Here is a 21,064-nt window from a genome sequence, read left to right on the forward strand (position 1 = left end):
ACTAGCCCGTCGACGGACCTCGGAGGGTTCCATGATTTCTCCCATAAGGACAGAACAAAAAAATAGAAAAGAAAAATAAGTTTCGAACCGTGCACTTTCAGACTACTGCGGCTCATCCCTGTTCGTTGGCACTGGCTTGCAGTCTGATTGACGCACTGACACTGTTGTTAGTTTTCTTTTTTTTATGCTCTTCTAAGCGTGCAAATTCATTTCGCATACGAGTTCGTTCATCCTTCTTCGAGAAATCGTTGTTATGTCTTGATGAATGAGACCAACGAGTCCGGCGAGTCACCTTACTTGAGAGAGTTCTCCAACATGGATTTGCAGTTCGTGTATTACACAAGGACATATCTTCACAGTAAGTCGGTTTATAATGATGCGCCTCTTCCTCGTCCTTCCTTCCTTCAATACTTTCCCCAAAAAGGACCCCCAATGAAGCGTTCGGAGACTGTCATACGGCCGCATTTGATAAGTTTATAGTTTGGCCCGTTGCCGCAGTTGTTCTTGCACCTGTTTGACTCGCTCCCACGCCTTCAGCGCAAATGGATTGGTGTTCCTGGCATACTCCACCGCGCGAGCACTACTGGCCTGCCGAAGAGCAAACCGCGCCTTGATACCCTGCATGATGACCGAACTTCGCCATGAGAAGAATGCATCCCCCCATGGGATGTCGGGCGTGGGGTCATAGCCAGAGACCTCTTGGTACCATTGGATACAATCGGCTCGTGTGGCCAAGCCAGGAACCGCGTTGGGCTGGAACTGGTCTGTCTTATGATCTGTGCCTTCCAAGAAGTATGGGCTAGTCAGATTACAGAAGTCTGACAGCGGATGACCCACCGTGGCCATCTCCCAATCCAGGATGCCGATGACACGAGGCTCGGATTTATGGAAAATCATATTATCAATCTTATAATCGCCGTGCACGAGCGTGCCCCGATCCTGAGGCTGGGTGGCCTTATCGGAGAAGAACCGCACCATGTCCATGAAATGAGGCAGCTCGCCGACCGTTTCCTTGGTTTCCACATCCACCGCTTGGGCTTGAGCGCGAGATACTGCAGTGAATGTGGCGATTTGACGATCATAGTAGCCCGACGGTCTTCCGAAGCTTTCCAGGCCAACCAGCTTGGGAACGACTCGATGGAATTTGGCTAGTGTCCGAACCGCATCCTGCCATCTATATCATCTTAGCTCGAGGGTCGTCTTTGCCAAAGGAGAGGAACCCTGCAAAATCAAAATCGACAAATAACAAGGCAATGACCTACAGTGCAGTCCTTTCGGCAGGGTCGACGCCGGGCATAGCAGGGTCAGTAAAGTGGCGGCCATCAAGAAACTCCATGATGTAGAAAGGCGTGCCTATCACATCGCTATCTTCGCAGAGACAGTATGCCTTGGGCACAGGGACATCTGTTTGTTCCAGCGCATGAATGATCTTGTATTCACGCTCGACTTTGTGCGCCGTCTTGGAGAGCAGCTTGCCTGGCGGCTTTTTCCGCAAGACATACTTGCTGCCGTCGGCGGTTGTGAGCTGGTAAGTCGGATTTGATTGTCCGAAACCGAACTGATCTCGGAATTAGTGATCTGCTTGATGGCCCAAGATGAAATGCTAGTCAATAGATAAGCTACCTGCTTCACATCTACCGGTGTCTTAATCTCTGGGACATTCTGATCGAGATAGCGTTCCAAGGAGGGAATATCAATCGGCTGCCGCACGGCTCCAGCCATGGCGCGACGAGCTATTCGGATAATGAGATTGCGATAGCGGGTAAGATTACCTCGATTTTATGCCTCTGTAGTTCGAGACAAGGGGTAGCTGTGAGTTAGGAACGTGTATCATGGTTGCAAGGGCGGGCAGTCAGAGGTGGTTATTAAGGCACAGGTACACGGCAGGCTCAACCGAGGCTAAGCACCGCATTCCATAGGGGTTAATTTGCGGGGCGTCGGCTGTTAACCACCTTTGGGGGGAGGAGGGGGGAATACAGCCGCGGGAACTAATGTAGTTAGTTACGTACCCTGTTCTTAGTCATACAAATCAAACAATGCAAACCGACCCAGCAGTCAGCCAGAGCAAATGCAAGCAGCAAAACCACTTGACGCGCTCGTCGCGTGTTGACCGCCAGACGCGTCCCACCATGAAAGCTCTCCTCAATCTCGCATTTCAGCGTCCGCCTCGACACACCGCATTTCTTCTTCCTTCCCCTCTTCTTCCTCACAGAAGATATAGAAGAAGCGACTTATATATTACGCATCTCTTTTCAACATCGTTTCCACAATCCCTTAAGCCAGTTCACAAGAGAATGACCAAGGAGACCACCCCTCCTCCCCCCGCCGAAACCACCAACACAACTACCACCGCGGCGGCCCACGAACCTCCCTCCGCTCCCTCCTCTCCCCTCGCCAAACGCACGAAACCCAACACCACCGAAGAACAACCCCAGCAAACATCCAAAATGGGCTCCACCGCTAACCCTCTCCCCGCCCTCCTCGTCCAGAAGCTCACCCCCTCGGGTCGCGCCCCGACTCGCGGCTCCGCCTTCGCCGCCGGCTACGACCTCTACAGCGCCAAGGACACCATCATCCCCTCCAAGGGCAAGGCCCTCGTCGACACGGGAATCGCCATCGCTGTGCCCGAGGGAACCTGTACGTGTTACCACCACCACCACCAGATCTAGCTCAGCCGAGCGGTTTGTTCCATAATTCGTAACGAACACAGAGCTAACCAGAACTCGGTCACGCTACAGACGGCCGTATCGCTCCTCGCAGTGGTCTCGCCTCGAAGCACTTCATCGACACCGGTGCGGGCGTCATTGATGCCGACTACCGCGGCGAGGTCAAGGTGTTGTTGTTCAACTTCTCCGATGTGGATTTCGAGATCAAGGAGGGTGATCGTGTGGCGCAGTTGGTTTTGGAGCGGGTGAGTAAACCTTCAAGGGGGACAGGACAGTTCGAGGAAATTGGCTAACGCTTGCTTCTTTTCTTGTGCCAGATCTACACGCCTGAGGTGACTGTCGTGGAGAAGTTGGAGGAGAGTGTTCGTGGAGCTGGTGGTTTCGGTAGTACCGGTACCAACTAAAAAGAATTATTAATATGAATTGATGTGATGATGATGATTTTGGGAAGATCAAAATATCGTTCTATATATGCCTGGCAATATTTGGGGGCAGAAGCAGGGAGGCAAAACGCTTTGGGAGTTTTTTTTGGGGGTGTGTGGGGGTGGGGTTAAAAGATTAGACCGTGTCGATTGCGTATACCTCATGAAATGCATTTGAACTTGAAACATTGTTATTATACAGCCCACGTTCTATACCTCATACTCTCCTTATCATCTAATCCTTGAATGAAAGTCTGTTGTCTACAGACCTCAAAAACCAAGCCCTGACCATGCTAAACAACATCTATGCTCGATCTATGCAGACCCCATGACTGAATTACAGAAAAAAGTGTTCACCGGAATTGTGCTGGCAGATCGTCTTTGCTCCATTCCTGCGCCAGGAATTCCACCGTCGGCTCGCGCAGGAATTGGACGTGTCGCACTACTCGCACCTCTGCGGCTTTGCTCTCGCGTAGGTGCTCTTGTTTCTTGCTCTCTTCTTCACTAAGCACCTCCCCGTTGGAGACAACTGTTGCTTGAAGCTCAGTGTTACGCGCTTCCATGGTTTTCTCGAGAATACAGTGCATGCTGGCTAGAACCTTGACGGTGGACTGTGCCAATGGTAATGCTGTGGCGGGGACGTCATCTGGGGAGACCCAGGATTTGGTGGTGCGGAGGGCGGGGTCGGCGGCAAAGACGGCCTCACGGAGCCGAGCCACCGTCAGGGCTGCGAACATGTCCCCGGTCCCGCTGAAATAACAGTCGAGTGCGGGAACGTCGACGCGGAACAGACGCGGGGAGCCATCAGAGCGAGTGGTGGAGCCGATCACGGTGAGCGTGTTTGCGAAAGACGTAGTGGATGATGCGGATGATGAATCTGAGAGGTTGGAAATCTGGACGGATGTGATGATAACGTGGGGAACCTTGTAGGTGGCGTGAATAGCGGTGATGGCTTCTGCGAGGGTGCTGAGAGAGGTGATTTTGACTCCGGATAGGACTCTGTGCATGACCATTAGGTGACTGCTCGGATAACGGAACTGGGCATAGAGAAATCTTACTCGGCCTCGAATTGATTCGGTAGGATCAAGTCTGCGTGATGAATCATCTCCTTGTATGCGGGGACGACATCGTTGTTAACATAGAGTCGGCCTTGATCGCCCATGACCGGGTCCAGGACTGCGACCAATTAGATGATTTCGTCAAGGTCAATTAAATGAACTAGCTCACCCCAGAAGAATGAACCTGGTTTCTTCTCTGCTTTGCGCTGAAGATCCATCCCTATAGCCCCAACAGCCTCCACTGCGGCAGCGCTGGGGGCGTAGCCAGACAGCATAACATCGAAGTCAGTAAGGTGGCTTTGGGTCAGGCCCTCGTAGAGCGCGGAGATCTCTTCAGCCGTTGCTCTTGTCCCTTTGAATTGCCTGTAGCCCGTGTGGTTGCCTGGCAAGGTGGTCAACACTGTGCCTGGATGATTTGATACGACGATCGTAACAACTGACTGAAGTGCACTGTATTCAGCGCGGCAACATCACAACCCAGTAGCTGCATGACCACACTGGCCATTTTATTGCCGACATATCTGTTCAATTAGCCTTGAGTCGGAAGAAGAGAATAGTGTGATCGTTTGTATATGCGGGGGAGAGATGAATGTGGTAGAAGACATCATCTGTCGTTCCCCACGATGTTATGACACATACCCGTAGACGACCTAGTCCGACTAGGTCAGCTGACTATTTGAGGGTCTGTGGAAAAAGATGAGAGATGAGCATCACGTACATGGCTGGCTACCGCGAGGACCCGTGTTTCGGGAACAAAGAGATCAGCGACCATGATGAAATGAAGGAGGAACTGGTGGAGGAGGGGAGGGGAAAGGGGGTTCAGAAGGGAGGGGGAGGGGAAGGGATGGTGGGTTCAAGTTTCGATGATGGAGATATATCAATGATCAATCATGCAGTGGAAGAGATCCGCTCTGGAACTGGGTCGGGCGATAGGCGAGCGGCGGAGCCCCATTGCCGTCCTCAGCGATTGGTTCCTGAGGCCGACCTGTAGCCCGTGCCAACCACGGCTAATCTTGCCCGCCGCCTTTCATCTTAGTCTCTTAGTCTCTTAGTCTCTAGACTATCTACTCCGCGGCGTACTCTTTCCCCTTCATTTCCAGTTAACCTTGGAAACGAACCCCGAGCTCTGACAGACGTTCCTTATGACCACATAATCTGTACATACTCTTTCTTTGGCAGACCGGTCTGTGCTGTTCCCTTGAGCTTTATTAGAAGTCATAAAAATTCCTCACACATGAAGATGACTTCAGACAAGCAGACTTCGGCCCCCCCTCCTTCCCAAGACCCATGCAGTCAGCAGAAGTCAGGATGAACATGAGGTGCACATTCTTGGATGCTTATTTCTGCTCATGGACAACCCCTTTCCGACTAGAAAGGAGATGCTGAATCCTCAATAGTAGTGTTGTCGGCTCTTGATCTTCTGTCAGACCATTTCTTAAAGTCCATGCCGTCGCACTGACTCGGCACGGTCCAATGAGACCCGCAGCTAAGAATAACCCTCGACCGGTCCAGACACTTCTCTTGTCTCTTGGTTCTTGGGAATCCGACTCTCTCACTGCAGGAAAGACGGTATCTGCACGCTGCAAAAGCCCTTCAACCCGTCCCGGTGATGGTGGCTTCAATGCCAGGCACGCCGTCTCGTCTCGTCGCGGCAGCCACACGCACACAGTCCACACACACACACCCCTGGCTACCTTTGACCCATCCCCATCCTTTCCTTTTGTTTTTTTTCCCTGTCTCTCTTTCACTTCGGGCTTTTGCCATCGTGCTCACGCCCAAGGGCATCAGTCCAACTCCGGGGGTTACACCAGAATGGTTTAAAGAAATCACCTCCCTGCCGCTCTCTGCATACTTCCCGGCAAACCACTGACTTCCTCCTTGCTCCGCGCCCCCAGTGCGTCTCTATACTTGGACCTCGCCCAGCCATCTCAGAGGATAAGACCATGTTCTCTCGATGACCATCACACGTTCCTTACTCAGTTTCCTGGTTCGACTCGACTATATCTCACGTTCTTGCACCAGTCAATTGCAATACCACTCCCCAAACCCGGGGGCCCGTTTAGGGCTGCGTCGCTCGCTTCCTCATATAATATAATATGGATCTTCAATTTCAATTGGGCCAATGGTCTCAACGGCGCGGTTATCTGCAGCTTGGTCGTTCACGGCTGATGCTACTTCTCTCAACTCTTCTATGGAGTTTCGTTACCATCCCGACGGTCTTAGCAGCTGTTCCACTCCTTTCGAAAGATCCTCGAGCATTAGCACCAGATTCAAGCATGGCGTCTGCTAGCGGGGTGAATATCCATGATATGTTACTTCGGGGAGATTCTGCCGGACAAATACACCATCCCAGGCGAGAGATTGTTATTGTCAACCCCAAAGATATCGTCGGTCTCTCAATTCTCGTTGCAGACGAGGACTCTGCCATTCCGCAGCAAGACAAATCTCACCTCTCAACCCGAGCGTCTTCCAATTCGGACTCTTTCCCAACTGCTTTCGATACTAGCCTCTCGAACAACTTCACAACCACTGCGTGCCCTAAATTCTTCACGTCTTTCCTCTCCAATTCAACCATCACTTCCTGTCATGCCGTCTCCATGTTGCTGCGTGATTCCAGCTCCTTCTTCCATGTTCTCACATCGGCTACGCTGACCTCTGAACTCCTTGACACCGCGTGTGCCTCGAATGTCACCGATTGCGCGTCCATTTTCTCTGCGCTCGCAGTCGAGTTGCTCAAGGAGGATGTTTGCGGCAAGGATTACTCCGCCGGCAACCCCCTGGTCACTAATGCGTACACTGACATGATTACATATGAGCCACTATATCGTGCTACATGTCTGCAATCACCTTCGACCAAGAATTACTGTTTCGTAGATGCGATCAGTAACACCACCAATTCCGCCGATTACGATGTTTATTTCCTTCCTTATGGAAGCATTATCTCCGCCTCCCCCTCGCCAACCTGCAATAAATGCCTTCAAGCTACTCTGGCTCTTTTTGCCACCTGGGCTGAGGTTGACGGCCAGCCACTTGTCAATTCTTATATCCCTTCCGCTGAGGCTATCAACACTGATTGTGGGGAGAACTTTGCCAATGTCAATATTACTGTCGGTTCCGAGAAGGTTGGCTCAGGCTCTGGCTTGGTTGTCCCATTGCCGCAGTGGTCAACCTGGGGCCTTGTCACGTTTAGCATAGGACTAGCCACCCTGCTGACGTTCTAGGTCTGTCACGAAGCAGGTTGAGTGATCTCAGATCTCGCCTCTCTTTGCTCCTTTAGATAAGTTCCCCTTACATCGCGCTCTTCTTTCTTCTGAGCTCCTTGTTGTGTGCTTGCTTTCATTTTCTATTTTCAAGATGCGGTTACGGGTGACGACAGCGATTGCTAGGATTTACACTTTCTTCTCGGGTTCCCTTTTTCTTCGTACACTTGCTTCATACTCGGTTGGTGTGAAACTCGGTCGAGGCTCTGTATACCTTTTCTTCTTTGTGTCATATAGCCACGTAATGTTTATACTTAATCTGAAAACTCACTCATGGTCCGTCATCCGTGGAAGGGTGTAATTTCAGTGTAGCCAGAGAGGATGCAAAGACGAAACACCAACGGTCTAGACAATTTTAAACTTCGTACTCATCCATGACAAACAGAACTACCACAGCACAAGCCCTTTTAGAGTAGTTCTATGCACGGCCAAACTCCACCGTGGGGAACCCAAAGAAAAATGGATCCGATCGACTCTATGGCAACAGCGTTTGCGACGCGGTAAGTCCTAATACGTATTTTCTGCGGATGAACGCCGAAAAAACCCCAATGCAACTCTTCGGAAATCCAAGCTGCGATCTTGATCGGATTGTGGACTTACTAGATTTAATTTTATAGAGGGAAAAGCAACACTCAAAGGGGTATCATCGTCCACCTGCCAATCCATGATTTCCCCGCGGGTCTCCTCATCGGTGCCGGGCCGACTCACCGCCGGGCCTTGTTTGTTTGGGGTGCTTTCCCTTTCTGGGCAGGTTGTTGCATCACCGGGCACTCAGCTCGAGTTACATACCACTTGACTAAACTTGAACTATCTTCTCATTGTTTTACATTCTGTCCAGCTGTCACTCACTTTGTATCCAGCCTTAATTGATTCCTTCCCGCCTTCATCCCAGACTGGCTCTCATCCAGTCCGTCAATTCCCCGCCATGGTAGGTGTTCCTTCTCACCCCAACGTCCCAGTGTCTCAAGCACCCGCTTATCGGACACCGACCCAGGTCACCTCCAATGCGCCTTTTCGGCCCTCACCCTTATCCTTTGGCTCTCCTCGAGCATCTCCCTTCCGCCGTCCATCCACATCCAACTCCCCTCCGCAAGCGCGACCTAGTACTCCTGGCAGCTCCCCCGGTCGCGGATACACGCCGGTGACGTCTCCCAGCAAGCTCAAGGAATCATACACGGTCGCAGATGAGGATGAAGGCTCCTCCCCGCCTCATCAAGATCGCAGCCCGGTCGCTCAACCGCGCTTGACACGCGAGGTGCCTCTGTCGCCCACGCGGGGGGCCAGCGCCGCAAACACCTCCCCGACGATGATGGCTACTAAGGCCACCCATATAATGGCAGCATCTTCGGACGCAGCCGCTCAGCTCTCGCCAGCGCAGTTGCGAGAAATCCGCGAGGCTTTTCAAGTTCTGGACCGGGACAATGACGGCTTTGTCAACAAGGATGATGTGGCTGATGTTCTGGTGAACGTGGGTAAGTGGCACTTAATCATCTTCGTTCATCATAGCATGGCTGACAAGCACCCTTAAATCAAGGCCAAGACGCATCTGCACTTTCGCAATTCTTCCCGCCTGGAGGGGCGTCTACGATCAATTTTCCCACCTTCCTCAATACGCTTTCACAACTGCTCGCCCCGTTATCTGCCCAACGGGAACTCTTGAACGCCCTGGCGGCCTTTGACGAGGATGACAGCGGGCAGATCGACGTGGAGGAGCTGTGCGACGCTCTGATGCATACCGCCCCCGAGGACGGAGATCGGCCGCTCACCGAGCGGGAAATCCGAGACGTGCTGAATGGGTTCACGGGCCGTCGGGCATTCGGGGCCAAGGGCGCACGAAGCACCGGAGGGGGTAAACGTGGGGAGGTCTTCCGGTACCAAGAATTCGTCAGTGGGCTTGTAGGCGGAACAGAGACGAACCAATCGACACGACGCGATGTCTAACGGATTGATTTAGTTTTCTTATTCTTGTTTTCCATTTTCTTTTTGGCTCATGGCGTACGGAGACACGAAGCATCAGATTTGCAACTGAATTGTGGCTCTGGCAGCCATGCAGTTGCAAAGTAGACGACATGATTGTGATCGATGTGCTTGTATTTATTCTGCGTGTAGAGACGAGAGCGAAATTGAGATTGTTGTTATGATTGTGATTGTGATTGTGATTGTGATTGTGATGGAGATGGAGATGGAGATGGAGATGAAGATGGAGACGGAGGGTCCCCACATCGGCCCGAATTTAGGTTTTCTTTCCTCGAGTCAGGCTGGCACGAGAAGCTGTCAATCAAGGGAGGGGGCAGAGCACGAAGGAGATGATCATTAGAGTTGGCATGCGAAGGCCAGCCTTCTCGTGCAATTAACATAATATCAAGTTCAATCAATCAGTCAACCAAAGGTCGATGATGGTGGTGGATGGATTGAACTAAAGAACAACTAACTCGCAGTAGTGCCAGGAAACTAAAAAGACTAGTCCAAAAGTCGAATTTCGCCAAGTCCAGAATGGAACCTGAACTGGCGGATTATTGATCGCTGATTGAACTGATGGACTGTCAGTAACTTACATGAGTAGTTCAACTATGGAGTAGCTAACTCGAAACTCTCCTCACTAGGACTTCTTTGCTGTTTTGTGTTTTTTTCTTCCCTTTTTTGACTATCTACTAACTTATTTCCTGCTAAGAAAAATTACTTGCATTCTTTCCTTAACAACACCCGGGAGCTCCACATCACCACCACCACCACCACTATTCACTTAACTTACTACCTTCTCTTCAAATTCAACTTCGAATTAAACCTGCATTCTTTCACTCCTTCCCTTTCTTCTCCCTCCCCCCTCCTTCCCCTCCATCTCCCCCAGCCTCTCCCTGGTCTGTTCAGTCTGACCAGGAAGATGGTTTCATGTGTCGCCTGCACTTCCAATAACAGTCCTTGCTGATCCTCCTCTCCCTCCTCCTCCTTTTGCTGCTCCTCTCCCTCCCCGATCGACCTTCCTCCCCCCCCCTAATCATGTCGCCTTCGCCTACTTCTTCTTCGCTCTCTCCTACACGTCCTACCTCCTCTGTACCACCTTTTTCGCCTTCTTCCTCCTCTACTGCTGCCTCCCCCCGGCCCACTCAAGCCCAATTAACTCTCGCTGCTTTGGCCAGGTCGCCGTCATCACCCCGGACTATGCGAGGCTTGCGCAAGATCAAGTCCCATCAGATCCTCTCCTCCCATCCACCTCCACCTCCTTCATCTGGACGTCTCTCGGCTGGCGCGGAGGAGCTTCCCGCGCCCGGACCCCAACTCGATTCCCCCGTGCGGCTTCGCAGCACTCATCGCCGCGCACGTTCTAATAGTGACGCTTCCTCCCGGGAGCCTCCCATACTCACCGCGCACCGAAGACCCGGTAGAAAGACTGGGTCCGGATTTGGAGTCAAGCGGTCGTTGCTCGAGTCGCTCTTGCGCGACGGTCCGCAAAATGGGAACGTCCGAGAAGGACTAGAGGAGCTGCGTTATCTTGTCCTCTCGACGCGAGTCGAAGCAGACGCAGATGGCATGGTAGGATCTAGCGATAATGATGGGTGACTTGATCACTCAAGTCAACCTTGTAATGAGCATGTCCGCTAATAATTCCCCCCGTGCCTCGCTAGTCTACCTACCGAGTTTATCTCTGGCTCGTTCTCCTCGATACGCCGCCCGTATCGACCGACGAATACCTGTCACTTATCCATCGAGGCCGTTCCCCCGCCTATGCTAAGATTCGCAATGATACTTTCCGCACCCTAGCCACCGATCCCCTTTTCAAACGGCGCGTCACAGAAGCCAGTCTGATCCGACTCCTCAATGCCGTTGCGTGGAAGCTTCATGATGCGAAGAGCAAGCGTCGCGCCCGTCCGCGGCTCTCGACCGGTCGTCGGCGCGAGATGGAGCTCCTTATCAATACACCCCCAAGCATAGCGGAAGAGCCCTCCCCGATGGGAAGCACTCCCGGGAGTGTGATCAGCAACAGCACCAGCAGCGCTTTTGGTAGCCCTGGCATCACAAATGAATCCGCTATCTACGTGCAGGGAATGAATGTACTCTGCGCTCCGTTTCTCTATGCCGCCCGCAGTGAAGTGGAGGCTTTCGCCTTGTTCCATTCGTTCATCCTCCGTGAATGTCCGAGCTACATCCGAGGAGCCATGGATGGCGTCCACCGGGGTCTGCGACTTGTCGATCGATGTTTGGAGATCGTTGAGCCCAAGTTAGCAGCCTACCTCTTCTCCAAGGGGCTGCAGGCTGAGTTGTATGCATTCCCCTCTGTGTTGACCCTGTGTGCGTGCACGCCGCCCCTACCGGAGGTTCTGCATCTCTGGGACTTCCTATTCGCCTACGGACCACATCTGAATATTTTATGCATCGTTGCGCAATTGATCCGAATGAGAGATATGATTCTCGAGAGTCCAAGGTATGTTTATTGATCATGACCTCATCATAACATCACATCTTGAGACACCACAACACGAGCGGGAAAAAAGAACTCACCCTAAACCAATGAAACACATCATCTCCCTCTGCCCCCTTACCTGATAAGACCCATCGAACTAATCCAGATCACCCACATGACAGTCCCAACAAAGTCCTCCGCTCCTTTCCTCCTCTCGACGCCAAGGAGATCATAGCCTTGACCGTCTTGCTGGTCCGCAAGATTCCCGAACCGCTCTACGCCGAACTAATCAACCACGCTAAATGAAGCTCCTGCGCTTGCCCGCTTTGCTTATTCGCCTTGCCCCTAGCCAGGCACAGCTTCAGATGCTCCCGAATGAGCCCTATCGCGGACTCGAGAATGGATGCATTAGCTAACCCACCGCCTTCTCACCCCTCCTATCCCACCTCCCCGAGAAACATACGATACCTCTCTCAACCTAACCTAACCTACCTTATCCAAACACATATGATACCTGCTGCCATGAGTTCCAACGAGATGAAACGACCATTTTTGTTTACTTGCTTGTTTGTTTTCACCAATCCTGCATTTACATCCTGCAAAAGGAGTCGATGGGAAGAATACATTACTTTCCGTCTGTACTTTTATCCTTTTCTCTGATAACCTTTTTTTCCCGCGCGTCTTCCTACCTCATCGCTCGTTGCCCCGCCACCTGCATGTGTGTTTGTTACCCTGTTCCGGTATGCATTTGTCATCCGATTACTAAATCGATACTAACCTGTATTGAATGTACTATTCTCGCTTCGATTTTGGTGTTTTGTGCGCTTGATGCTCCGCATTTGATATGATTTTGACATGAACTGATCGCTTGACTGATTGACTGACTGACTGATTGACTGATGACGAGGCGCGCCTCCTGATGAAACTGATAACTGGATTGATTGTGGTTTGGTTGGAGTATAATCCTATGATGAAGGGACCACGAAACGATGATTTGTTTTTTTCTATTGTTGATGATGACGATGATGATTATGATGGTAACATGGAGGAGTTATTCCCTTACAACGCATGCGGGATGAATTCTCATGTGATCCTTGTGTTTCCTCCAACTCACTTCCTGATGTTGAGGACAGCCAGGGTGGGTTTGACCCACAGAATTAGATTTGATAGATGATATGACACATCCTTGAGTAAAACGAGGGAAATAATGCTATTCCATATAGATTCAAGTTGTTCCTTAACATAAGGGAAACCGGTTAGTTGATCCAAACTCGCAGCAACAATGGGTGAGATGAACATATTTCTATTAGTCTTTTTCTATCGCGCAAACCCCCTATATTCCAAGAAAGATAGTCAAGAAAAAAAAAAAAGAAAAAAAAAATACCATCTCTAATAAGCAGCCCAAGTCCGAACTCATAACGCCTCGAAGCCCCTTCGTCCCTACCTATCTAGGTTACTTATACTGATCTACCCACCCCCCATGATAATAACAGATGGAAAACAATACACTGGAAGAACCCCAACATGAAAACAAAAAGGTTACATGCAACAGACATGTGGCGCTCTCCTCCAAGCCGTGAACCAAAATCTACATTAGAGTCAGAAGGACCGCCAAAGGGAATGGGTCCGTCCCATTCCACTCTTTCAATTGTCAGTCGGATTTCATGGGCACGCGAACGGACAATTCTTTCACGGTTCCAAGACCACGAATGAAAAGGTGAATAGGGGGGAGGTGCTGGCTAGGTAGGACCAAATACCTTTCCTAAGTGAGCGATACTAGGTCGCCACAGCTCTGCGTCCAGTTCCAGACCCGTTGACCACCAGTGGGCCACAGCGGTCGGTCTGTTTTGCGGCCGTGGAAGTGGAAGACGAAGGGGACGCTGGAGGTGAGGTATCCCTCGAGGTTGTTGGGGCTGTGGCTTCGCTGCGTGATGCATCTTCCGTTGGGGGGCCACGGCGGTGGTCCTTAGAGGCACTTGTCGGGGGTTTGACTTGCATGTTGCTTTGGCGGAGGGGGTTGTGATTCCTTATGCTAGTATTGGTGCTAGTTTTGGTGAAATTGACGGGGTCAAGCGGGGGATTTGATGTGTTCTGAAGCATACTCCTGTCGATTTTCACGCGGATCCTGGCCCCCAGGAAGGTGCAGCCGTTGTATAGGGCGATGGTGCGTTTGGCTTCCTCGGCAGTTCGGAAGGTGACCCGCGCGAAGCCTCTGCAGCGTCCAGATTCCGTGTCCAGCGGCACCTCGCATTGCTCGATTGCGACCCCTGAGGCCTGGAAGAGGTCACGCAGTGCCAGGCCACTCGTTGCGGGGCTGAGGTTTTGCACAAAGATAGTACGACGTGGTGAGAAGTGTGGGGGACCCGCGGAGCTGCTGGGCTGGTGATAGGCCTGCGAGGTGAAGTTCACATTGTCGGAATGGTAGTTGTGGATAGGTTTACGGGGGAAATTGGTTTGTCGTCCGGCGGTGGTGCCAAATCGCGTGCTTATGGGGCCTTCGACGAATGGCTGAACAGCGGGTAATGGGTAGGAGGGGAGGATGGGTATCGCGAAAGCATCCCTGAAATTGTGCCGGAGAGGGGCGGGGGACTGTGGTATAGCAGGAATGGCGTGCTGAGTGACTGGATCGGCGAAAACAGGCAGAAAGGGCTGATGATGATGAGGTATACTTATGAGGTCAATCACCGGGCCATATTCGGAATTCGGATACGTTGGACTCGTGGAGATGGCGGGTCTGTTCGGTGTCAGCCGACAAACCAAGTCAGATTCAGCCTACCCTAGCTATTTTCACTTACTCAGGAGATATTGGGGAAGGAGGAACGGCCATGTTCTGCGTGACCCTCGGCGGCGTTGAGTAGCCCGCAATATAATTAGCAGGAACCAAACACGTGGGACTCTTGGTCGGGCCAGCAACCGGGCGTGTAGGGGAGCTGGTCCGAGCTAGTGTCACAACGAGGCTTTGGCCCTCCCAGCCGGTCGTGGATAGCCTCTCTGGAGAAACGCGGTGTCAGTCCATGCACGTTTATTGACCGGTCACACGGCTTCGATGGCAATGGAAAAGGCTCAACGCACGATATGTTCGCCACGCTTCGTCCTCGTTCTTAACGATGATCTGGCCTAGGCCGGTTGGAAATCCATGCTGGTCATCGTATACTACAGCCTGTCGGATATGTAGGGCTGTTTGGCGGACCAGGTCTTTGAGCTCCTGCCAGCGGCAATGCGCTGGGATCTGGTTCACAGGAGAGATAAGCAAGACACGAAGACAGCGAGCACGGTCGAGGAACCTACTCCCTGGAGGAACAAGACGAACTCCTCATCCGACCTTCCCTGCTTTGACGTTCGCCCTTTGTCGCGCGAGGACGTTGGTGCAGGCATGTTATCGTGCATTCGTGGTGATTGGAGCACCGTCACGGCTTCCGATTATAGTTGTATAGATCGATCCGTCGGTACTTGAGGGGACCAAGGGGACCAGTCACACGGGATTGCTGCGTCCGGTTGGTTCCCAGACAGGCTCCGCGCACAAAGCTCGGAACCCAGCGGGAAAGTGATAATAGAGTTAAGCTCTGTTGATCCAGGAGATGGTGACCAGTGATCAGTATCAGGTCGAAATAACCTAGAGACTTCGCCGTAGAAATAGGTGCTGGAAGGTGCTCAAGGTGAGCCTGCTTACCGTTCTAGGTTCCAGGAAGCTTCGGTCGCACAGATGAGCGAGTGAGGTCGGACTGCTTAAGAAGCACTGATTCGCACCGGGGGGATCCAGCGGAGTGACTGCACCTTCGTCGATTTTAAAGCGATACGAGCAAAGGGCCGGAGGAGGGTCGATCGATTGCCTACATGGAGGGCGTTCCACCACCCAGAGACAGCTGAGATGTTGAGACCGAAACTGACGCAGAAGTAACCGGCTTCGGCAAAATCGAGGTGCGAATGAGACGGCGGATTCAAGGAAGGAGGCAGAAAGAGGAAGAGAATCACGCGAAAGACCAAGTAACGTTAGTAGTAGCAGGAGCAGCAGCAGATCGCTAGTGCGAGGGACACCTAAAAATACCATGGACATGGAGATGGGGATGGAGCTCGGAAGTGAGCAAGTCAGATCCGCTCAGCGAGGATAAACGAGAGGCACGGATGCATCCGCTGACGAATGAAGGAAGGGTTATCTTTCTCTGATTGCTGGAGACCAAGGCTGTCTCTTGTACTTCGAAATAGAGAAGTGTGAGTGGATAACATGCTGAGAGGCTTGAGGAGAGGGGGTGTGGGCACTGGGAAAAGGGAAGAAGATGTGTCAGGTTCAGGAAGGACAAGGGGGGATGATATGTCACGCATGATCGACTGTGATGGATGGATATATCAAAAAGTAACAAGTCAGGGAAAAACTCGTCATTGGAGGCGGAGGTCAACAGAGAGAGGTAGGAAGCAATGACATGGAGGATTCAGTAAGTGTCAGTGAAAAGACTGAAACGGAATGAAATTAAATGGAATAAAATGAAGTAAAGTAAAATCTAGTAAAATAAAATAAAGTACAATGGAATGTATTGTTGCTTCCGCCTACAGTTTTCCAATTGTTGTTCTCTGCTTATTACAGTACTTTATTGTCACATTTACATTTTCACCGCCAGATCTCAGGACAGCCACCGACAGCAGACCGCAGTAGACACCACCAGACACCACCCCCAACACCAGACAGCACGGCATGGTCTGGTCCTGGCTGATTGCCAGGAGAGTCTAAGTCGAAAACGCAAGACGAGAAAGCCATTTCCCAGCCAATGAGGTCCGCGAAACCAGGATGGTCCTCTTGGATCAGACACGAAGGCTCCAGCGCTCAAAAATCACCATAGACTAGATATCTCAGCGGAGTCAACCTGAAAACTTTTGCTTTTTGCTTTTTTCCCCCTCCCCATCTTCCCGGTCTAGTTCTCACCTTCTCCAGACTTGTCTACTGAAGGGCTGCCGCTGCACGCCAATACAGATAACCTCAGCCCCGGCTAAGGTGGAGCTGGTTGTGACAGTGACCGACCTGTGACCGACCTGTCTCATGTCTGAAATTTTCCCATGTCTGGCAGACGAGCACTCGTCCAGTGGCGGTGTTTTTGTGTCATATTAGTTGTCTCGGCTATCTGTTGGGATATCCCCTAAATAGGGTATTCGTAATTCCATCTACTTGAAGGGCTAGAATGGCAAACGGAAGTTATTCGGCGGTCATCATGAGCGAGTCCCTCTAGTCAGTGTAAGTCATACAGAAACCAAGACACTTCCTGTGGAAGCGACAAGACAGTGTTGCAACGATTGGATGAAGGTCACTTTTGACAAGAGGCAGTTGAAATATTCACAGTTGTAATGCCCTTGTGGCTGCCGAAGTTGCCCCTTGTCCCAGTCTCCGGGCCGATCGAGATCCAACTGCGGCAACCCTGGTGCATCTGAAGGGCCATATTCCTCAAATCTTCCATTGTCCCAGCCCCATTGCACAGATGCTTCATCCGCCACCGCCGGCTTTCGTCGCTCCGGTCACCGCCGATTACATCTCATGACGGTCGCACTGCAGGGGTCTGGGGCCTGACAGCTCGGGACATGGTCAGGATACACCAAACGCTCGGGCGGCAGATGCCTGTCTTCGGTCCGTCATCACCGAATTGGAAAGCGGATCTGAGGAGGTGAAACCTCGAGAAGTGGGATCTCAAAGTGTGGAAAGCTGAGCTGCAGTACACACACACACACACACACACACATACATACAGACACGCGCGCGCCTCCAAGTTTGTTAATCAGATTGATGTGGAGCGATGAAGACCTTGGTGGAGGATAGATTCGGTCACGGTGGTCCATGAAGTAGACTCATATGAGCTTCGGGACCGGAGGATTCAGCTCGCAAAGAGAAAGCCAAGATGTCTTGCCATCGACTGCGACTCGACTAAACGTCAGCCTGCTCAAAATATCCTTGTAGGCCCAGCCGGTCTCATCATCTTGAGCTCACCAGTCAGGATGGATAGTTTAGTCACCCAACGACATGGGGAGTTCACAGGGATTGGCACCAACCCCACTTCCCAAAGGAAGGACCGATAGTTGGAGCGATCGATCGATAGGCAAGATCCGCCCTCAGGCTGCTCTGCTCCACGGTCCCATAGTTTTGGTAAGATCTTCCGCTAGCAGAGCAATCACTTGTCTAGAAGAGACGAGGAAGGCCAGACAGGCGCTTGTCCAAATGAGGCGGGTTCGCGCGACGTATCAGGCATCCTCGAAATATCACCCGCCTCGACGAGAGATATACGGAGTACAGGCATCCCATAACAGGTGCGATGAGCCGCAAGCTGTGCCCAAGGCCAGGCCCGTAATCACGGTCGCATGGACCAAGCTTTCGATGGTGTCACGGTTTTTCCAGTGCTGTATTCTCTCCCCGGAACCTTCAGATCATGCTTTTGAAAATCGCAGCTTCGTACAACAGAGACGCCGACTCATGTTGCGCGCACGTGTCCACAGCACTGGGGAGAAATTATTAATGAAGAGCTTTATGGGTCCGAGGGGGATGCATGAGCGATCCGAACTCAGATTACCCTTCAGGGATTCTGGATTCCATGCAAAGGGCGCTCAAACTCGGAGAAGAAGTTCTGCCTGCTTTCACAAACGGAACTGGCGACCGAGGTGACAGTTTCACCAAATTGAGGGGGAGAAATAAGTAAAAAAAAAATAGTCTCCGCAAGACTTGCGGCAGTTCGTGCAGTGACAACGTAGATGAGAAGGTAAGTTACCGGTCACATGTCCAAGGAAGCTCTGAAAAAGAAGCCATCCGTCAGCTGTGGGTTTTCCTTTTGACATGTCCGCGTTCCTGAGCGCACATGGCAGATCATACTTTGAGTCTGTCAATTGTTTATTTAGCACTTCCGCGATAGTTCTACGACCCCCACAATAACCGCATACGGAGTAGCTGGCCTTACCTTGACTATTGATGAGACCATGCTATGAACCAAGATTGTCACCACCTTCTTAAACTGGACTGGGATCGTCATGGAATAAACATCCACCTCTCACCCTCCTCCGTTTCGCTTCATCCCCCCGCCCCCCTTTCCTTCTCTCTCTCTCTCTCTCTCTCTCTCTTTTGCAATTGCTTATCCAGGCAAAGTGACAGCTTTGCCGGAGTGGAACCATGGGGGGACAGGAAGGCCGCAGACCAGACAAATGATGAAACCAACCTCCACCCCAAACCACGGCGTCAATCAACGCCGACCCACTGATCAGCGGACAGCGAAATAGGTAGGTATCGTACGGAGACAGACTTACCCGACCAAGGTTGACAACCACGGACAACTACAAAGGGAAAGCAGCTACGGTACTAGGAGTAGCTGTAGGCGGGACTGAGCAAGATACGAATTGTACTTTTGAATTTCATGGTAGGTTTACTGGTTGACCCTGAACTTACTCCGTAGTACTCCGCTGCGTCCACCCGGTCCAGTGCATTGAGTTTAGTCATTTTCCCTGCTTCATTTCCCCAATTTTGACTTTCTGGTGTTTCTGGTCGGGTTGATTTCTCCATGTCGGGGGCGGGAAGAAGATGATCTCCCCGAAGAACATCGCATGAACTATTGTTTATCTTGGGTCAATCCAAAACCTTCTTTCTTTTCCATCAAGGTTGAGATCAACCTTTCCGACTATCTAATGCTGTGGTACGGGTGATATGCAGCAGTGTCTAGTAGCTACTTCATCCTTCCATTCCAACCGATTTGAACCAATCAGGCATGGTAATCACATCATTTCCGTCAACATATTACGTAGGTGTCTGCGCGACAAACCAGACTAAGTTCCCCTCTCGGGCTGCAAGGGGGGAAGAAGGGAAGGCGGGGAAACGCTGGAGGCTTTTCTATAGCTCGTTGTCGTTTGTTTAACGTACTGTCATTACCTACCGGGCCGACGACAGAGTGAGAAGGAGAGGCACGACGGGAAGAGGTCCATACCAAGTCACTAACAAGAACAAACGCCTCTTACGCGCCCCCCCCCTGGCAGAAGCAAGCCAGCGGGGATTCGCGTTTCGCAACGGTGACCTTGGCAAAGGGGGACCTTGCGAAAGAGGATAATAGTGAAGCTCCAGCTGTTATCCGACTCGAGCCTGCCTAGTGTAGTGGACTTTCACTACTGCGACTAGAATAAAATCAACCAAGCCAGCTCTAGTAAGTCGTGAAAGTGTGATAGGCTGCCAGGACAACAATGTAAACTAAGTCCCAAGCTTGCGGAGAGGCTAGTCTTGATTCTCTGTTAGCTTGAGGAGGAGAACTGTAGTTTTGAGAAAATCGCGCTGGAGCTAAAATAGACCACCTTAGTTTGATCCATGATGACGATGATGGGAAGACACTACCCAAAAAGTAAAAAGCGGGAGGGGAGGGAGAAGAGAAGACACACACACAGAGAGAGGGACAGCGCTAGTCAGTTTGAGGGGATGGTTGAGTGGGCTCGGGGCATGTGCGGGTGCTGCGGCGGACGGATTTTGCTTGGACGGGGCGGGGAAGAGCGAAGGGAAGGGGGAAACCACCAAGAAAAAAAATAAAAAGAGGAAAGTGGAAAGGTCGAGCAGACGCTGAAGATGTCTAATTATTCCAACTTCAGGCCAGTAGAGTGGAAGAACTGTATTCGGTGTGCATCATAGGCATTTGCAATGTTAATGTTGATTCTATCTGAAGTAATTGACCATTGTTTACCTCGCTACCCCATATCGCGGGGTTCAATTACCGGGGGGGAAGGGCTATTGCAGCTTAGACCTTATGAGAAGACAATATTAAGACAAGGCCTCAAGCACGAAGCACCTTTGGCATGCAGCTACTATATTCAGACAAGTAGGCCGGGTATTTCTCCTGATTACTTTTTGTAGTGGTGGAGTGCTACGCTATGTTTACTGTGGTCAACACATACAGATGAGATCGGCGCTTGTTAGCACAAGATCAAAACAAACTACGGTCGCTGATGGCAAAATACACGCAAGCGTTCTATTGTAAGAATGTCGATGTCACTTAATTCACTTGATTGGAGAACATTTGTTGAGTTTCACTGGTAGCTTTCCTGCATACATACAAAAGGGGCCATCAACACATGCAAAACAAGACTGGCTAATGTATTCGGTCACAAGAAGTCGTGGCCTGGAACCCTGAAGCTGCGGAATGGAACCAACATAACACATTCTTGGAACGTGGGGATCCCGATGCTACATGCCTGGGCCAAGGGTTACAATGCGCAACACAACAATGCGCAGACACCAGATGCCATTCAATTCCCCATCCTCTGAGTT

The 21,064-nt window shown here is 51.3% G+C and overlaps 8 protein-coding genes across 8 annotated transcripts; 4 read left to right on the forward strand and 4 right to left on the reverse strand.

The window, feature by feature from the left end:
* Positions 1-434: 434 nt before the first annotated feature.
* Positions 435-1,905, reverse strand: ASPACDRAFT_77933 (phosphotransferase family protein). Its single transcript, XM_020205078.1, has 3 exons — positions 1,624-1,905; positions 1,263-1,558; positions 435-1,174 (listed from the first exon to the last, which is right to left on the reverse strand). Exons 1-3 carry the CDS (start codon positions 1,720-1,722, stop codon positions 475-477), a joined length of 1,095 nt encoding a protein of 364 aa, XP_020057414.1. The 5' UTR covers positions 1,723-1,905; the 3' UTR covers positions 435-474.
* A 542-nt stretch (positions 1,906-2,447) lies between these two features.
* Positions 2,448-3,070, forward strand: ASPACDRAFT_59870 (uncharacterized protein; the record flags this gene model as incomplete). The annotated part of the gene is made up of 3 exons (XM_020203496.1): positions 2,448-2,637; positions 2,739-2,911; positions 2,984-3,070. The coding sequence occupies 3 exons, from the start codon at positions 2,448-2,450 to the stop codon at positions 3,068-3,070; spliced, it is 450 nt and encodes a 149-aa protein (XP_020057415.1).
* A 171-nt stretch (positions 3,071-3,241) lies between these two features.
* ASPACDRAFT_77938 (pyridoxal kinase) lies at positions 3,242-4,956 on the reverse strand. Its single transcript, XM_020205079.1, has 5 exons — positions 4,786-4,956; positions 4,588-4,667; positions 4,316-4,528; positions 4,147-4,264; positions 3,242-4,087 (listed from the first exon to the last, which is right to left on the reverse strand). The coding sequence occupies exons 2-5, from the start codon at positions 4,649-4,651 to the stop codon at positions 3,442-3,444; spliced, it is 1,041 nt and encodes a 346-aa protein (XP_020057416.1). The 5' UTR covers positions 4,652-4,667; positions 4,786-4,956; the 3' UTR covers positions 3,242-3,441.
* Positions 4,957-6,455: 1,499 nt separating this feature from the next.
* Positions 6,456-7,367, forward strand: ASPACDRAFT_27069 (uncharacterized protein; the record flags this gene model as incomplete). Its single annotated transcript, XM_020199463.1, has 1 exon — positions 6,456-7,367. The coding sequence occupies one exon, from the start codon at positions 6,456-6,458 to the stop codon at positions 7,365-7,367; it is 912 nt and encodes a 303-aa protein (XP_020057417.1).
* Positions 7,368-8,062: 695 nt separating this feature from the next.
* ASPACDRAFT_117852 (putative calmodulin) lies at positions 8,063-9,812 on the forward strand. Its single transcript, XM_020196103.1, has 3 exons — positions 8,063-8,334; positions 8,401-8,878; positions 8,941-9,812. The coding sequence occupies exons 1-3, from the start codon at positions 8,332-8,334 to the stop codon at positions 9,345-9,347; spliced, it is 888 nt and encodes a 295-aa protein (XP_020057418.1). The 5' UTR covers positions 8,063-8,331; the 3' UTR covers positions 9,348-9,812.
* A 591-nt stretch (positions 9,813-10,403) lies between these two features.
* On the forward strand, positions 10,404-12,111 carry ASPACDRAFT_59874 (uncharacterized protein; the record flags this gene model as incomplete). The annotated part of the gene is made up of 3 exons (XM_020203497.1): positions 10,404-10,937; positions 11,030-11,826; positions 11,988-12,111. 3 exons carry the CDS (start codon positions 10,404-10,406, stop codon positions 12,109-12,111), a joined length of 1,455 nt encoding a protein of 484 aa, XP_020057419.1.
* Positions 12,112-13,581: 1,470 nt separating this feature from the next.
* Positions 13,582-15,180, reverse strand: ASPACDRAFT_77969 (uncharacterized protein; the record flags this gene model as incomplete). Its single annotated transcript, XM_020205081.1, has 4 exons — positions 13,582-14,539; positions 14,601-14,796; positions 14,878-15,034; positions 15,094-15,180. 4 exons carry the CDS (start codon positions 15,178-15,180, stop codon positions 13,582-13,584), a joined length of 1,398 nt encoding a protein of 465 aa, XP_020057420.1.
* Positions 15,181-15,212: 32 nt separating this feature from the next.
* ASPACDRAFT_77959 (uncharacterized protein) lies at positions 15,213-15,859 on the reverse strand (the record flags this gene model as incomplete). Its single annotated transcript, XM_020205080.1, has 2 exons — positions 15,213-15,368; positions 15,476-15,859. 2 exons carry the CDS (start codon positions 15,857-15,859, stop codon positions 15,213-15,215), a joined length of 540 nt encoding a protein of 179 aa, XP_020057421.1.
* Positions 15,860-21,064: the final 5,205 nt, after the last annotated feature.

Source organism: Aspergillus aculeatus (assembly GCF_001890905.1).
Source record: "Aspergillus aculeatus ATCC 16872 unplaced genomic scaffold ASPACscaffold_6, whole genome shotgun sequence".
NCBI lineage: Eukaryota > Fungi > Ascomycota > Eurotiomycetes > Eurotiales > Aspergillaceae > Aspergillus > Aspergillus aculeatus.

Coding starts and splice junctions, on each gene's coding strand:
- ASPACDRAFT_77938 (XM_020205079.1), bottom strand. CDS start 4,651: ATGGCCAGTGTGGTCATGCAGCTACTGGGTTGTGATGTTGCCGCGCTG. Junction 4,529..4,587: donor GCTGAATACAGTGCACTTCA/GTCAGTTGTTAC, acceptor CCACCTTGCCAG/GCAACCACACGGGCTACAGG. Junction 4,265..4,315: donor ACCAGGTTCATTCTTCTGGG/GTGAGCTAGTTC, acceptor AATTGGTCGCAG/TCCTGGACCCGGTCATGGGC.
- ASPACDRAFT_117852 (XM_020196103.1), top strand. Junction 8,879..8,940: donor TGATGTTCTGGTGAACGTGG/GTAAGTGGCACT, acceptor CCTTAAATCAAG/GCCAAGACGCATCTGCACTT.
- ASPACDRAFT_77933 (XM_020205078.1), bottom strand. CDS start 1,722: ATGGCTGGAGCCGTGCGGCAGCCGATTGATATTCCCTCCTTGGAACGC. Junction 1,559..1,623: donor CACCGGTAGATGTGAAGCAG/GTAGCTTATCTA, acceptor TTCCGAGATCAG/TTCGGTTTCGGACAATCAAA. Junction 1,175..1,262: donor CCTGCCGAAAGGACTGCACT/GTAGGTCATTGC, acceptor AAGATGATATAG/ATGGCAGGATGCGGTTCGGA.